Source organism: Dromiciops gliroides, chromosome 2 (genome assembly GCF_019393635.1).
Source record: "Dromiciops gliroides isolate mDroGli1 chromosome 2, mDroGli1.pri, whole genome shotgun sequence".
NCBI lineage: Eukaryota > Metazoa > Chordata > Mammalia > Microbiotheria > Microbiotheriidae > Dromiciops > Dromiciops gliroides.
This window is the reverse complement of record NC_057862.1, coordinates 331,434,917-331,450,514: the sequence shown is the minus strand read 5'-3', so window position 1 is coordinate 331,450,514 and position 15,598 is coordinate 331,434,917. Positions and strand designations below refer to the sequence as shown.

Here is a 15,598-nt window from a genome sequence, read left to right as displayed (position 1 = left end):
AGATGAGGAGCAAGAGCATTCCAGATATAGGGGAAAGTGAATGGAGATGCAGTGTTGAGTAAAGTAGGACTTACAGTTAGGCATGAATGTAGAGTGAGTATGAATGATGGGAAATCAGCCGGGAAAGAGAGGTTGGAGCCAGATTATGAAGGAACTTAAATGCCAAGCAGAGGAATTTGCATTGAAGAGATTGGCAGCCTATATAGACAGCCACCTGCACTGCCAAACCATCTATATTAACCATTACCCCCAACCTGACAGTGCTGTTATAAATCTTGCCAAGGCATATTCTTATTAGGGACAGAAAAAAAATACTGAGTTCTTTTGGTTCAAAATTTCCCACTCCTTTTATGTAAGATATTTCTCCTATGCTGTATTCTATTTCTTTCCTTCCCTTGCTAAAAAGCCCTTAACAAGGACTTCTGAAGCTTCCAAAAAAGAAACCAAAATCTGATTCCTTTTTCTTCCACAGTAACAAGCAGACTGCATACAAACAATGGGGAAAAGCCAATACCTGAGCCAAATCTAGTTCAAAAGTGGGCTCTGTGTTCAGTGGTGGCTGTAGGGACAAGATGGCACCAGGATTCACCTAAAGCTCTTAGACGGTCCAAACATTAATTTAATTAAGTTGTAACTCTTACCATGTAACCTTTGTCTAACAAGTAACAAGTTGACATGATACTGGAAGACTTTGAACCAGAGGCTCTCAATAGCTACAAAATAGCAAATTAAGCGGTTTGTTATTTAGGTAAATTGGAAGAGAGCTAGTAGTCATATCAACAGAAGTACTAATCATCACAGTAGTCTCCAGCTTTGCCAGCATAATATATATTCCTTTCTGTCCTCCCATTTGGATGTTTGTCTTCCCCCATTAGAATGTAGGATCTTTGAGGACAAAGACTGCCTAGCTTCCTTGTATTGGTATCTCTAGGGCTTAGCCCAAGACTTTGTATATAGTGTTTAAGTAAATTATCTACATTGATTTCTTTTCTTTTCTTTTTTTTTGGCGGGGCAATGGGGTTTAAGTGACTTACCCAGGGTCACCCAGCTAGTAAGTATCAAGTGTTTGAGGCTGGATTTGAACTCAGGTCCTCCTGAATCCAGGGCTGGTGCTTTATCCACTCCGCCACCTAGCTGCCCCCTATCTACATTGATTTTAATGAAGATTTCCTTTTTCCACATTCTGCAGTCTGCCTATCAGACTGAACAGCCTCTTAGCCATCCAGTTAGACTACTTCATATTGGAAAGTCATCAACGACAGTTTCATGGTGCCATGACAATATATGCTACAGAATTGCTGGACAGTGCTCAGAGACCTAGTCTTCAAAGCTTAAAATATAGGCTCCCTCCAGCCTCAGTTTTTCAAAGGACACCTCCCCACATCATGCATGCTGGAGTCTTTTCCTCTATGATAGTAACTAAACCTGTATCTTAGAACAAAAGTAGAAAAAGTATTTTTAATATATGTTTAGCTATCTAAACACGACAAAGCAATAGGTATAAGCTGACTTGACCTCTGAAAAAGGTGGGGTATGGTGACTACCAGTATATGGAACTGGAAGGCTACATACTTCAAAATAATTTCTCCCACTAGCCTGCCAAGCCCTAAAGTAGAAAGCAGCATTGGATATACTGGCACTGGAATCAGAGGACCTGAGTTCAGATTCTACCTCTGATGCTTGCTTACCACATGTGTGACTTTGGACAAATTGTTTTTATGCATCAGGAAACAAGCTCAGGGAGGTTAATGGAACAGATTGTACCAAATGCCCTCCAAGGCCCTTCTACCCCTAAATCTAGGATCTTGCCACCTAAACCTCTTCACCCCCTCATAGATGCTCACAATAACCCTGAGAGGTAGTTGGTAATATTATCCCACTTTGCAAATGAGGAAATTGAGGCAGACAGAGGTTAAATGACTAGTGTCTTAAGTCAGACTTGAACTCAGGTCTTCCAGATCCCAGACCCACTGATCTATCCACTGTGCCACCCAGCTACCAAGTTTGAGTCCTTATACTTTATTGGAGCCAAAATTTCATCCATGTGAGCACTACCTTATCAACCCCTCCATACCTTCTTGTTCTTTTTTTTTTTTTTTAGTGAGGCAATTGGGGTTAAGTGACTTGCCCAAGGTCACACAGCTAGTAAGTGTCAAGTGTCTGAGGCCAGATTTGAACTCAGGTCCTCCTGAATCCACTGTGCCACCTAGCTGCCCTCATACCTTCTTGTTCTTGTCTTTCCATGTATTCCCCCACAGAGGAACCACTCAGGCCTTCCTATGGTCCTTTAATATCTTTCAAGGTACAAGGATCAACTCAACGAATTACAGAATGTCAGAGTTGGAAGGATCCTCAAAAGTCATTTTGTCAAACTGTAAATACTTGTTAGGAAGGTGAGAAGACTATACATTACCTATTATAACACAAGGGTGCTTGTAAAAAGTATCTACAGTGATCTTGGGAAGGAGAAGAAGGTGTACCTGGACATGGCCTTTTTGAGTTTGAGGGGCTGTACTCTCTTATTGCCTCACCCACCCCCAGCATGAGAACAGGGTCAGAGTAGTAGTGGCCTTTGCATCCTGAAAGACATAAATGTATTTCTTTGTTTTTTGACAAAGCTGTGTCCTGCAATGGGGGGCAATATGTCTGCAGGGAGCAGAGGGCTGGGCTGACAAAACGAGGCTCAGTTCAGTGCATGTTTCTTCCCTAAGAATTCTCTTTCCAAGTTGCTCCTCTGCCCTAAGGATGAATGTTTTTGTCATGGCACTTAGCACAATGCCCCGAATATATTGGGTGCTTTTGGGGACATGTAATATGATACTTGACATAGCTTCCAAATGGGCAATGACCTGCCTTCAAATGGGGTAGGGGAGAGGGTAGTGGGTTCCTTCTCCCAGGAAGTTTTCGAGGAAAGGCTGGATGACCATTCATTATCTTAAGGATTCTTTTGGGGGTGGAAGTCAGCCTAAATTGTTACTATGGTCCCTTGTGTCTCTAAAATTCTGTCATCCATCCACAATGATTGGGGAGGTGTGAGCAGGGTAGGCCTAATACCTAGCACAATGAACCATTAAGAAAATAGTTGTAGAATGAAGGGATACGTTGTGGTGAAAATAGGCACCTGGTTTGGGAGCTTTAGGGGCAGAACACTTCTAGAGAAAGCACATCATGTGCTTGCTTTTCCCTGGTAGCGCAAAAACCCTTGCCAGGAAGCACCTTCCCCTATAGTCCATTTACTGAAGGAATTTTCACTCAAATGTTGTTGGTTTTTCCCCAGGAAAAGGATGTGGCTCCAGACCAAGGTCTCTTGACAAAGGTGAAAGATGCAGCCTTGAAACTGGAAACCTTGACAGCCCACAATGTCACCAAACCTTCCCTCTCCACAGGCTCCTCCATCACGGATTTCTTTCTCGCACTGGCCATCTGCAACTCTGTCATGGTCTCCACAACAACAGAACCCAGACAACGGGTAAGTGTCCTGAGAGAGTGTGGGAGGGATTTAAAGAAAACCTGACTGGGAGTCAGGAGACTTGGGTCTACTTCTGGCTCTTCTTTTAAGCTGTGTGACCTGGACAAGTTGGACAAGTCACTTCCCCTCAGCTTAGTCCTGTATAAAATGAAGGCATTGATCTCTAAACCTGAAGTAGTTGGTGGCACAGTGAATAGAGAGCTGGGCCTGGAGTCAAGAAGACCAGAGTTCAAATTCTGCCTCAGATACTTACTAGCTATGTGACCCTGAGCAAGTCATTTAATCTGTTTGCCTCCTTTTCATCAGCTATAACCTGAGAGTAATATTAGCATCTACCTCAGAAGGTTATTGTGAAGATCAAATGAGATAATATATGTAAAAGCACTTAGCACAGTGCCTGGAACATATAAAGTGCTATATTAATGTTTATTCCCTTTTCCTCCAAATTCTCACATTCTGTGATTAGGCAGCTTGGTGGTACAGTGAACAAAGTACTGAGTCAGGAAGACACAAATTCAAGTCATGTGATCCAGGACTATTCATTTAACCTCTCTCATCCTCAGTTTCTTCATCTAGAAAAATGAAGGTGGGGGCAGCTAGGTGGTGCAGTAGATAAAGCACTGGCCCTGGATTCAGGAGGACCTGAGTTCAGATCTGACCTCGGACACTTGACACTTACTAGCTTTGTGACCCTGGGCAAGTCACTTAACTCTCATTGTGAAAGAAAGAAAGAAAGAAAGAAGGAAGGAAGGAAGGAAGGAAGGAAGGAAGGAAGGAAGGAAGGAAGGAAGGAAGGAAGGAAGGAAGGAAGGAAGGAAGGAAGGAAGGAAGGAAGGAAGGAAGGAAGGAAGGAAGGAAGGAAGGAAGGAAGGAAGGAAGGAAAGAGAAAAGGAAAGAAAATGAAGGTAATGGATTTGATGGTTCAGACGTCCCTTCCAGCTCTCAACTTACGACCCCATGGCCCCAAATGTCTGTGGTATAGATAGCTTCTGAAGTTCCTTCCAACCCTAAAATCGATGACTGTAATTCTAGCTCACTTTATGAAAAGACTGTTGGGTAACCCATGGAAGGCAACCTGCAAAGAAAGCCATCAAGCTTAGAACAGTGATTCCATTAATGAATGTAAAAGTATTTATGACTAAAGGAGGAAGCATTTATTAAGTGCTTACTATGTGCTGGGCACTGTGCTATGTGTGGCATACACAAACAAGTAAGGTAGTCCCTGCCCTTAAGGAGCATGTACAGAGAGGGAGAAGGAAGAGGGGATAACATGGCCTGGAAACAAAGCTCACCTATGAGAGCCCTGGGACCCAGGAACCACCTGGCACCATCATGTTCAAATCAGTGAACAATCCTTCCTCTTTATCATTTGCAAAATGCTTTGTCATTTATTTCTAAAATCTTGGAAGCTTGGGATTGGGAGGGATATTTAAGATAATTCCATTCCACCCTTACCTGAAGTGTCAAAACCATCTACAACAGTGGTATCAAACTCAAATAGTAACAGAGCTCTATTCATATAGATCCCTGCAGATATATATATACATATATATATATGGATGGATGGATGGATAGATAGATAGATGAATGAATGAATGAAGATCCCTGCATATTGACTTAGGGAGCATATTGACTTAGAAACCCACATATCATCTATGTTCTATTGTATTTTACTTAGTTTGTTAAATATTTCCCAATTATATTTTAATCTGATTTGGGTTACACTTGGGAGTATTGTGACAGAAGTGCAGCCCACATGTTTGAAATGTCTGATCTACAACATCCCTGTTTATGGGTTATCCAGCCCATCCTTGAACACTTCCCAACATCTTATAATTTACAAAGTATTTTCCCATGCATTATCTCATTTGATCATCACAAAATGATGTGAGGTAGGTAAAGCAGATATCATTAGACCCATTTTACAGATGAACTGATAGACTCGGGAAGGTGACATAACTTACTGGGGTAAGTAATGTCATAAAAAAAAATACAGCACATTTGTATTATAATTTTTCTAAATCTTCCAAGGGAGAGGCCATCTGCCTGTGGGCATAGTCACAGAACATTAGCATTTGGAGGAATTTTAAAAGTCAATTCCTTTATTTTCTAGATGACAAAATTGAGGTTGGAAAAGGGAAAGTGACTTGTCCAGATCACACAACTCATTAGTCATGCTATCAGTTGACCTAGCAAAAGATCTGGATAATATAGTCACTGGTAAAGTGACCTCCAAGTAACAAAGAGTCCAGCAGAATTAGAACTTGGAAGAAAGAGACCTTTTTAATCTGTCTCATTCTTCAATTTGCCTGTGGGTGATTTCATTATTTTTCCCCACAGAAGTAACATTCTGCTTTTTTCTCTCAATGTCAAGGTCACCATCCCACCACAGATGAAGTGCCTAGGAGCTTCCCTAGAGAAGATTCACCAGCTGTTCCAGAGGCTTAAATTCTCCAGTCTCAGCCAGTCCTTCTCTTCCAATGCTCCATCTGACCTTGGGGAAAGTTTAGGACCAAACTCCACAGTTATAGATTCAGATGAGCAAGATGATCTGTCCAGTCACAGCTGTGGAGATTCAACAGACGTTGGCTACCAGAGCAGCTCCAAAGAAGAAGTCCTGTCTAAGCATGACACCATGGGGGCCGGAAGCCCCTCCTTGGAAGATGTGTTGGACTCAGTGATACCAGAGCCAGCACTCTGCTATGAGGCTGAGAGCCCCGATGAAGCTGCCCTTGTACATGCTGCCCGGGCCTACAACTTTACTCTGGTATCCAGGACCCCTGAGCAAGTGACTGTGCGCCTGCCCCAGGGGACACTTCTCACCTTTGACCTCCTCTACACCCTGGGTTTTGACTCAGTGAGGAAGAGGATGTCGGTGATTGTAAGACACCCCTGGACTGGTGAGATCATTGTCTATACTAAGGGAGCTGACTCAGTCATGATGGACCTGCTGGAAGACCCTGCCAAAGGTAAATTAATTACTTATGTGAATGAATGAACTGATACTACAAGGTGGGTCAAAAGGCATGAATGTTTAGTAACTCCTTCATTTTTCATTTATAATACCATAGCATCATATACAGTGTATATAGGAAATTAATTTACATTGTGTGTGAAAAGTAAAATCTCACAAATAGTGAAAATTAAAGAAAAAATAATTGTCAAAAAGTTATTAAAACATCAGACCCCTTCATGACTTTTGGCCTACCCTGAAATTACTGATGGGGTACATAGCATTAAAGAACTAAAAGACCAAAAGAACACCCACTAGGTTGAGGATCAGAATGAGCTACATACAGCAGATAACCCAAGAGACAGTGTGAGAATTATTATCCCCATTCTACAGAGGAGGAAAATGAGGCTTAGTGATATGAAATTGACTAACCATGGTAACGTAGCTAGCAAGTTTCAGAACCAGCATTTGAACCTAGTCGGCTGACACCAAGCTTAGTGTTCTTTCCATTATGAAATGTCCCTCTGCTAGAAGGCAGAGATTATAATGATTTTGTAGAAATGAAAGGGATTTTGGAGGTCATGAAATCTAATCCCTTCATTTGGGGTCCAAATTCGGCAAACTGATGATGATCACACAGCTAGTTAGCAAAAAAACCCCAGAATCTTGGCTTCCTAATTATAAGCCCATTATATCACGCTACTAGGGTTCTATTCCTTATCCTGAAAACCTTTGGATTTTCCCTTTCCTTGGACCTTAGTATCCTCACCAATAAAATGGAAATAATCCCCCTCTCATCTCTTCCCTCAAAAAGATTTGCATAAACTCTCTCGAAACCAACAAAGTACTTCAAAGTCCCTTGATATTAGAGTCTAATGTGAGACAGCATTAATTATGATGCAGCCACTGTCTTTATTACTAACAAGAAGTAGACAGCTATGGGACTGTTTTTCTCCTAGGATAGCAGATTCCAGACAATATTTAGAATTATTAAGGCAACCCCATTTTCCTCTGCATAGTCAGCTGTTGTTCAGGGACAAATGCTCAGGATAAGAGGGGAATGAATGTTAATTCTTAACCCTTTGCTTAAGATGATTGGCAAGTTTAGTTCATGCTGCCACATCAGAGGGAGCAGCATCCAGGAGAGGTGAGGACCCAGAAGGACATTCCTTCTCCTAGGACATCCTGGTGATTCAGAGATGTAAGAGTTTCCAGAAAGCAGGAAGTTGAAGAAATTATTTTGTGTGAAAGGTTTGCAAAGATCCTTGACAAGTCTGAATTGGGGAAGTGAGACATTTTCCAAAATTTGCACTTGACCATATATTGGGAATCACTTTTTGATAGCAAAAGACCCTGCTGCAGAGAAGAAGCTAAGAAAAATCCAGGCCAGGACCCAGAAACACCTTGACTGGTATGCAAGAGATGGGCTACGAACACTCTGCATCGCCAAGAAGGTAGGAAGAATATTTCTGCTCTTTGATCTTGTACCATTACTCAGACAACATAAAGCTAAAGGACTTTGCTGTTCCTTCAACTGTTTTTTGTTTGGGGTGCTCAAAGAGGGTTGAGGCACTTTCCCATTAACTGTTAAATCCCTTGAAATGCCTCTTCCCTGTGCTTACCCTGATCCTGCCTGTCCTTCAAAGCTTAACTCAAGTCCCAGGACCTATGTCTTTGATTTCTGTATCTCCCATAGTGCTTAGCACTATGTTGAGGACACAATAAGCACTCAAGATGTACTTATTGATTAAACTGAATAAATAATCAGTGTGGTGCTCTGCTTAAAGGAGGCCATTTTTAGATCTAGAGACTTCAAAAGACAATCTATGAAGATGAATGAGTCTGTTAGAGAATCATCCTTGGTACTCTGCTCACAGTATAGATACCTTACTTCCTCAGCTCCTTGGGACCAGAATTAATTTATTGATCATTTCATTATTCATTCATTCACCAAACATTTATTAAAGTTCAATAAAGCAGTGACCTTGTCCTTGCGGAGCTTATGTCTAAGGCAGAACAGAGAGTTGGGGTTTGGGGAGAAGAATAAAACAAACACAATTATGCCACAAGGTTGAATGTGTTCAGTCATGCTCAACTCTTCATTTGTGGTGGCAAAGAACAGGAAATTGTAGGGGTGCCTATCAATTGAAGAATGACTGACCAAGTTGTGGTATATGATCATGATGGAATACTACTGTGCTATAAGAAATGATGAGCTTGATGATCTCAGAAAAACATGGATAGACTTGCATGAAATAATGAGTGAAATGAGCAGAACCAAGAGAACACTGTATACAATAATGATATTGTTTTGAGAACAACTCTGAATGACTATGTCATTTTGACTATTGTAAATACCCAAATTATCTATAAAGGTCATATGAAGAAAGAAACTATCTGTATCCAGAGGAAAAACTGATAAATATATGTATAGAATAATTATATATATATATATATATATATATATTTGTATCTAAAGGAGGGAAGAAAAGAAAAAAATTACATGATAAATGTGTTTTATATTTGAAAGGAATAGCAACCTTTGCATAATAGATTTGCAGTTTCATATACAATCATCTTTTTTATTGTACTATGGTATGGAAATACTTGTTTTATTCCATAAATTTAAAATATATATATATTTTTTAATGTGAACATGAGAAGTCACATAGCACACAAGCCCAGTCCAGTTCAGGATTTGTTGCAACAAACTAGAATTTGGAAACAACTTCCTTATCTGACCCATAGGTCTTAAAAGAAGAGGACTTCCAGAGGTGGGTCAATTTCCGCCATGAGGCTGAAGCATCCCTTGACAACCAGGACGAGCTACTAATGGAAACAGCTCAGCATCTAGAGACTCAACTCACCTTACTGGGTAACTAAAAATAAGTCATTATCAGATGAGAAAAGAGAAATATTGTGGTTGTAAAGAGAGTTCTTGGCTCCGATAGCGACAAGACTTTAAATAGATATAAATTGAAAACTCATCCCCAGGAGACCTTTGCAAATCTTTGGCACAAATGAAATACCTCAAATACCAATCCAAGCTCTGCTCACTTTGCTTTCTGAGGAATTTCCCTCTGGGATTATTATATAACTCATATAGCCAGGCTACCTTGGATCCTTTCCACCTCTCCCTCAAAACTCAATCTATTCCCTATCTTGGACTGAGTCTCTATGGACTCATAGAAATAATAGAAAGTTAGCCCTAGAAAAGACCTTAGAAAATAGAATGTCAGAGCTGGAAGGGACTTGAGAACCTAAAAGATCATAGCTGGGAAGGACCTTAGAACACTGAATACTAGAACTGGAAGAGACTTGAAAGTACAAGATGTCAAAGCTGGGACTATACAAGGCATGTCATCCAACTGCCTCATTTCATACACATAGAACCTGAAATGCAGAGAAATGGGTTGATTTTCCCTAATGTCCCTAAACAATGTTCATTAAAGAAACATTTTAAGTACTTACTACATGTCAGGCACTGTGCTGGCAAAAAGAGGCAAAAGTACACCCCCTGCCCTCAAGGAGCTTACAGTCTAATGGGGGAGACAATGTGGAAACAAATATATTCAAAGCAAGCTATACACAGGATAAATAGGAAATAACTAAAAGAAGGAAGTTACTAGACTTAAGAGGGTTTAGTGAAGGCTTCTTGGAGGAAGTGGGATTGTTAGGACTTAAAAGAAACCAGGAAGACCAGTGGCAAAATCCAGACTAGAGTCCCAGTTTCTGGACTGCTACTCCATCAAGGGCAAGAAATAAAGGGAAGTCAGTGAAATCCAATGCACAGGGTAAGTGTTTCTGATTGTTTCCCAAAGCTTCTTCAGCATCTCTTTCATGTGTATCCCTTAGCATTAAGTAGAGTGTTAAAGATAAGTCAGAGTAGAAGTCACACCTGCTCTTTTTCTCTAGGAATTGATTAATAAGCATTTATAAAGTGCCACCTGTTAGGTACTGAAGATGAAGACAAAAATGAAATTGTTCCTGCTCTCAAAGAACTTCCATTCTTCTGGAAGCGAGATTGAGGTCTACATGTCTAAGAGACTAGAGAAAGAAATTCATCCACAAGCTTTATCACAAAGTTATATAATCTTAAACTTTTCAGGCCTGAGTTTTTTCCTTTGTAAATCAAGAAAAATTGTAAGCATCCTACCTTATTTCATGATGCATGGTTGAAATCAGGTTAAAAAAAAAAGCTTGCTTTTAAAAAAAATAACCTGAATGTAAAATTTTCTAAGATTTATCAACAAAAGTTGGGGGGGAAAAGGTGAAATCAATTAACCTTTAAATACGTCACAGTTGCCTCAAAGTGTATGTCTAGAGAACTTTCTGACTCACTGACAAGGTCTCAAAGTAACAGTGCACCACTTCCATGTTGGTGAAACTGAAATTTTGTTCTTCTTTATCATGATCTGTTACCATTCCACAATTTTTTGCCTGCCTTTCAGCAATAAAACCTGTTTTCCATCCTTAGTTTGACCTCCAACCCCTTGACCCCATAGTTCTTTCCCAGGCCATCACCTCTACATTGGTTACATCTTCCTTTCTCTATCTTGACACTTTGGTGAAACATTCAGCTCTACCCAGTCCTCATTTTGAGTCCCTTAGTTTGGATTATTTCCATTACCTACCACCTTCAATCCTACTCTTAGGCTTCTGAATGAAGTTGGAGAAAATCATGAAACCATGCTGAGCCCACTACAAATGAACATTAAATAATTTCAAGTGGGCCCTCACTACAACAAGGCAATCTTCTTATGCCTCCCCCAACTGATCCCATCTCATTTACACAGCAACTTTTCCAAACCTTTTCATCCTTCCTCAAACCTCCTATGGCTCTACCTACCCTTGCCATCTCAGCTGAGAACTTTGCAAAATATTGAAGGCCATTCACAGAGGAGTCCTCCCTTTCTCCTTATCTTAACACTACTCAGATGCCTTCTGCCACTTTCTCCTTTGCTCCTTTTTTCACAAGAGGAGGAGGCCCTTCTCATTACCAAGGCAGACCCCTCTATATGCATATATGATCCCATCTCATCCCAAACCACCTCCTCCAGCAGACGGTTCCCTCTCTCCTCTTTCACTTCAAAATCTGCTTGTCTACTGGCTTCTCTTCTGCCTATTAACATGCCTGTGCCTTCCCCATCCTCAAAAAAGCCTCACTTGATCCATCCATTCCTGAAAGATATTGTCACTTATCTCTCCTCTTTTTTGTGGCACAGTTTCTTCTTGGTATCCTTTTCTGGATCTTCATCCAGCTCATGTCCACTAAGCAATAACTGTGGGTATCCCCTAAGGCTTTATACTGGGTCCTCTTCTCTTCTCGTTCTATACTATTTCACTTGGTGACCTTATTTGTTCCCATGGATTCTACTATCATCTCTATGTTGATGATTCTCAGATCTATTTATCCAGCCCTAAAGTCTCCTGACCTCCAGATTCAGATTTCTAACTGCCTACTAGACATCTTGAACTAAACACATAAAAAATTGAATTCATTATCTTCTATCCAAAAACCCCATAAAAATCCTCCTCTCTTCCTAACTCCCTTACTACTTTCAAGGGTACTACCATCCTCCCATTCACTCAGGCTTACAACTTAAGTATTATTCTTGATTCTTCATTCTCTCACACACACATATGCCATTTCTAATGGGTTGCCAAATCCCACCGATTTTTACCTTCAGAACATCTCTCGGGGCAGCTAGATGGCACAGTGGATAGAGCACCGGCCCTGGAGTCAGGAGTACCTGAGTTCAAATCCGGCCTCAGACACTTAACACTTACTAGCTGTGTGACCCTAGGCAAGTCACTTAACCCCAATCGCCTCACTAAAAAAAAAAAAAAAAAAAGAACATCTCTCTCATATGCCTACTTTTCTCCTTAGACACTGCCACCACACATAGACTTTTACAAATAGCTTGCTAATTGGTCTCCTTATCTCAAGTCTCTCTCCACTCCAGCTGTAAAATTTTCTTCCTAAAAAAAGCACAGATCTAACTATGTCACCCCTCTGTTCAATCAACTCCAGTGGCTCCCTGTTGCCTCCAAGATCAATTATAAAATCCTCTATTTGGCATTTAATGTCCTTATTAACCTAGCCCTTTCCTACCTTTCTAGTCTACTTATACTACCACCCCTCCATGTACTCTGCAAACAAGTGACATTGGCCCTCTATCTGTTAATTCACGTAAACATTCAATCTGCAGGCTCTGATCATTTTCATTGACTGTCTCCCCCATACCTGAAACTCCTTCTTGCTCTCTGCCTCCTTTCTTCCTTCAAGCCTCAGCTAAAGTCCCATTTTCTATAAGAAACCTTTCCTAGACCTCCTTAGTGCCTTCCCTCTGAGATTATCTCCAGCTTAAACCCTGTAGACATCATGTTTGTATATCATTGTCTGAATGTTGTCTCTTCCATTAGACTTTGAATTCCTTGAGTGAGGGGATTTTTTAAAACTTTATTTGTATCCCCAGTGCTTAGCACAGTGCCTTGCATATAGTAGGCATTTAATAAATGCTTGTTGATTTGACTTAATGATACCAAATTTCGAGGTTGCCTTGACAGTACTACTGGTCCTTCAGCTATGCAGAAACAATAGAGCTTAATACCTAATTAGCAAGAATGAAAATTAATTTAAAAAAGAAGCTAGCAGATGGCATATTAACATAAACACTTTCCCCTGCCCTGCCCCTGGAGAAGCCTCCCCAGGAACAAACTTACACTGTGGTCCTGGAGTCTTTTTTCTTGCCCAGTCCCCACCCCTCCAAGTGAGGGAACCTTTTGTGCTACTTGCCCTGGGCACCTCTTCCATAGCAACATACCCTTTAGCCCTTTCAATGAGATTTCCTAATTTTTCAGGACTGGACTCTGGAATAGCTTAGAAGGGATGTTTTCCAGGCCAGCTAGTGAGAAGTCCTCATAAACTAGGACTGAAGAAGGGATAATAAAGCTTGTCAGAACCTGTCAATTCATCTAGCTATGAAAGCTCATTCAGTCTCCCTGGCAAAAAAATTTCATTTTCTTCTTCACACAAATAAATGTCCTTTTCCCCCTCCCTCCACCTACTTCCTACTTTAATCTATATCATCTTCAAAGTCTCGCACCTTCTGCTTGATCCCTGAAGGAAAAAATGAGGCAGGAACCATAATTTTTCACACAGTTGTTTACTCCTGCATTTGGGTTGGCTATCCAAAGCAAACATATTTCCTCAAAGAAATAATTTTTTCCTTCTTCAAGGTAGCTGGAAGAGGACCGAAGCTGGGGAAAGATTTCCACTTGTCACTGAGAGACTCTCACCCATTAAATAACCACACTGTAAAACTGCATTCTTATGCTATTATTGCATTCACATAAGGTCCTGCAATAGAAAATTATCTGTTCAGCATGCTCCAAGCATCACTCCTTTGCCAACAAGTTGTCATTTTGGATTATTAAAAAGAAAAAAATGCTCTGCTTGGGCAATGAGTGAAATGAGTAGCCAAGTCTTTGATCCAAAAAAAAAAAAAAAAAAACCTCAATTTAAATGCAGATTTTGTTTGATTGTTGAATTGTTTAGCTGCTGTTCAATATTCTGTTGTATATTCACTAAAAATTGACTCTGAGCTTAAGATAATACAAAAAATATAAGGAATCTGCCAGCCTAATTAGTACCCGCCTTTCAGCCACATAATCTGCAGCCTAAATGCAGTGTCAGTTCTGCTGCGGGTCTTCAATTTAAGAGGGCCAATTCCAACAGGATGATTATGCCTAAGGAATTAAATCCCTGGCTCTCATCCCCAATAGGTGACCCAGCTTGTCTCTTCTTTTCCCCAGGAGCAACTGGGATTGAAGATCGACTGCAAGAGGGTGTGCCAGATACCATTGCTGCATTGCGAGAAGCAGGGATCCGAATCTGGGTCTTGACAGGAGACAAGCAGGAAACAGCTGTCAATATCGCATATTCCTGTAAACTCTTAGACCAAACAGACACTGTGTATACCATTAATACAGAGAGTCAGGTGCGTCCAGACCAGAAACATGGTTTCCAAGTCCAACATCCACATTAGGAAGGAGGAAAGTAGGCAGTATGGTAGGATTTGAGGGGTAGTAAGAAAGATTCTTCCTAGCTCCCAAATATACTAGAAGAGAATTTTTTTTAAGTGTAAAAGTCCTTAAAACACAAAATGTCAGAACTGGAAAGGGCCTTAGAAAGCAGAATATCAAAGTTGGAAGGGACCTTAGAAAACAGAATGTCAGAACTGGAGAGGGCCTTAGAGAACAGAATATCAAGTTGGAAAGAACCTTGGAATATAGAATGTCAATGATGGAAAGAACTAGAAGAGACGTTTGAGCCTTAGAAGAGATCATTGAATTCAAAACCAACTGTTTGTGGTTGGAGACATCACAGCCTAGAAATATGAAATGACCTTCCCAAGTTCATTGGTGGCACAGATAAGACTAGAGAACTCCAATTTCCCCATTCCCTTACTAATGTTTTTTTTTTTCCATTATGCAATCCTCCAGTTTCCTTTCTCTTTGATCCTGAAATGCTCAGGTTATTAAATCCCATGAGTTAAAGCACTTAACTTAAGGCCTTTGTTGAAATGTAAATATATGTGCTTGCTTAGGCAACACACATACCAAAATGTAAAATATATGAGGAGGAAAATACTCAATTGTTTATCTCCCATTAACTCAGCTCAGAATCTTTTCCCAAATTAGTCCCAGGAAAGATGAGACCTAGGAGACTGGAACCCAAAACAGGCAAGTTTTGATAGAAGTGGGGAAAGTAAAATGAGATAGAACTCTGACATAGGGCTGGTCCTGGGCGACCAGACTATCACAGAAGGACACTGGCACCTGGAAAATAATAGAGTAGAAAGAACACTGAACCGGAAGTCAAAGGACCTGGGTTTGAACCTGAGTACTTCTGTTTGTGTGACCTCAAGCAAGTTATTTAACTTCTTTGGACCCAGGTTTCCTCAGAATTCTGTAAAATAAGGAAATTGGATTGGACGGATACAAAAGTTCCTTAAAGGCCTAAATCCTATGATAACCATGAGAAGATACCTAAAGGTTGAAAAAAAAAGTGGGTGCTGGATGGATACTAGAAATAAACAAGGACCATGTCACAATTTGGCCTGGTACTAGATAGGGAAGATGTTCCTATTTGGTTTTCATTCTACCAAGAA

The 15,598-nt window shown here is 40.6% G+C and overlaps 1 protein-coding gene across 1 annotated transcript in view; it reads left to right on the top strand.

Moving 5' to 3' along the window:
• Positions 1-15,598, top strand: part of ATP10B (ATPase phospholipid transporting 10B (putative)) — a 144,078-nt gene that overhangs the window by 89,134 nt on the left and 39,346 nt on the right. Inside the window, exons 10-14 of the mRNA XM_043986953.1 lie at positions 3,278-3,469; positions 5,844-6,438; positions 7,767-7,876; positions 9,171-9,297; positions 14,241-14,425. Of these exons, the coding sequence (XP_043842888.1) occupies positions 3,278-3,469; positions 5,844-6,438; positions 7,767-7,876; positions 9,171-9,297; positions 14,241-14,425 (1,209 nt within the window). The remainder of the gene's footprint in view (positions 1-3,277; positions 3,470-5,843; positions 6,439-7,766; positions 7,877-9,170; positions 9,298-14,240; positions 14,426-15,598) is intronic.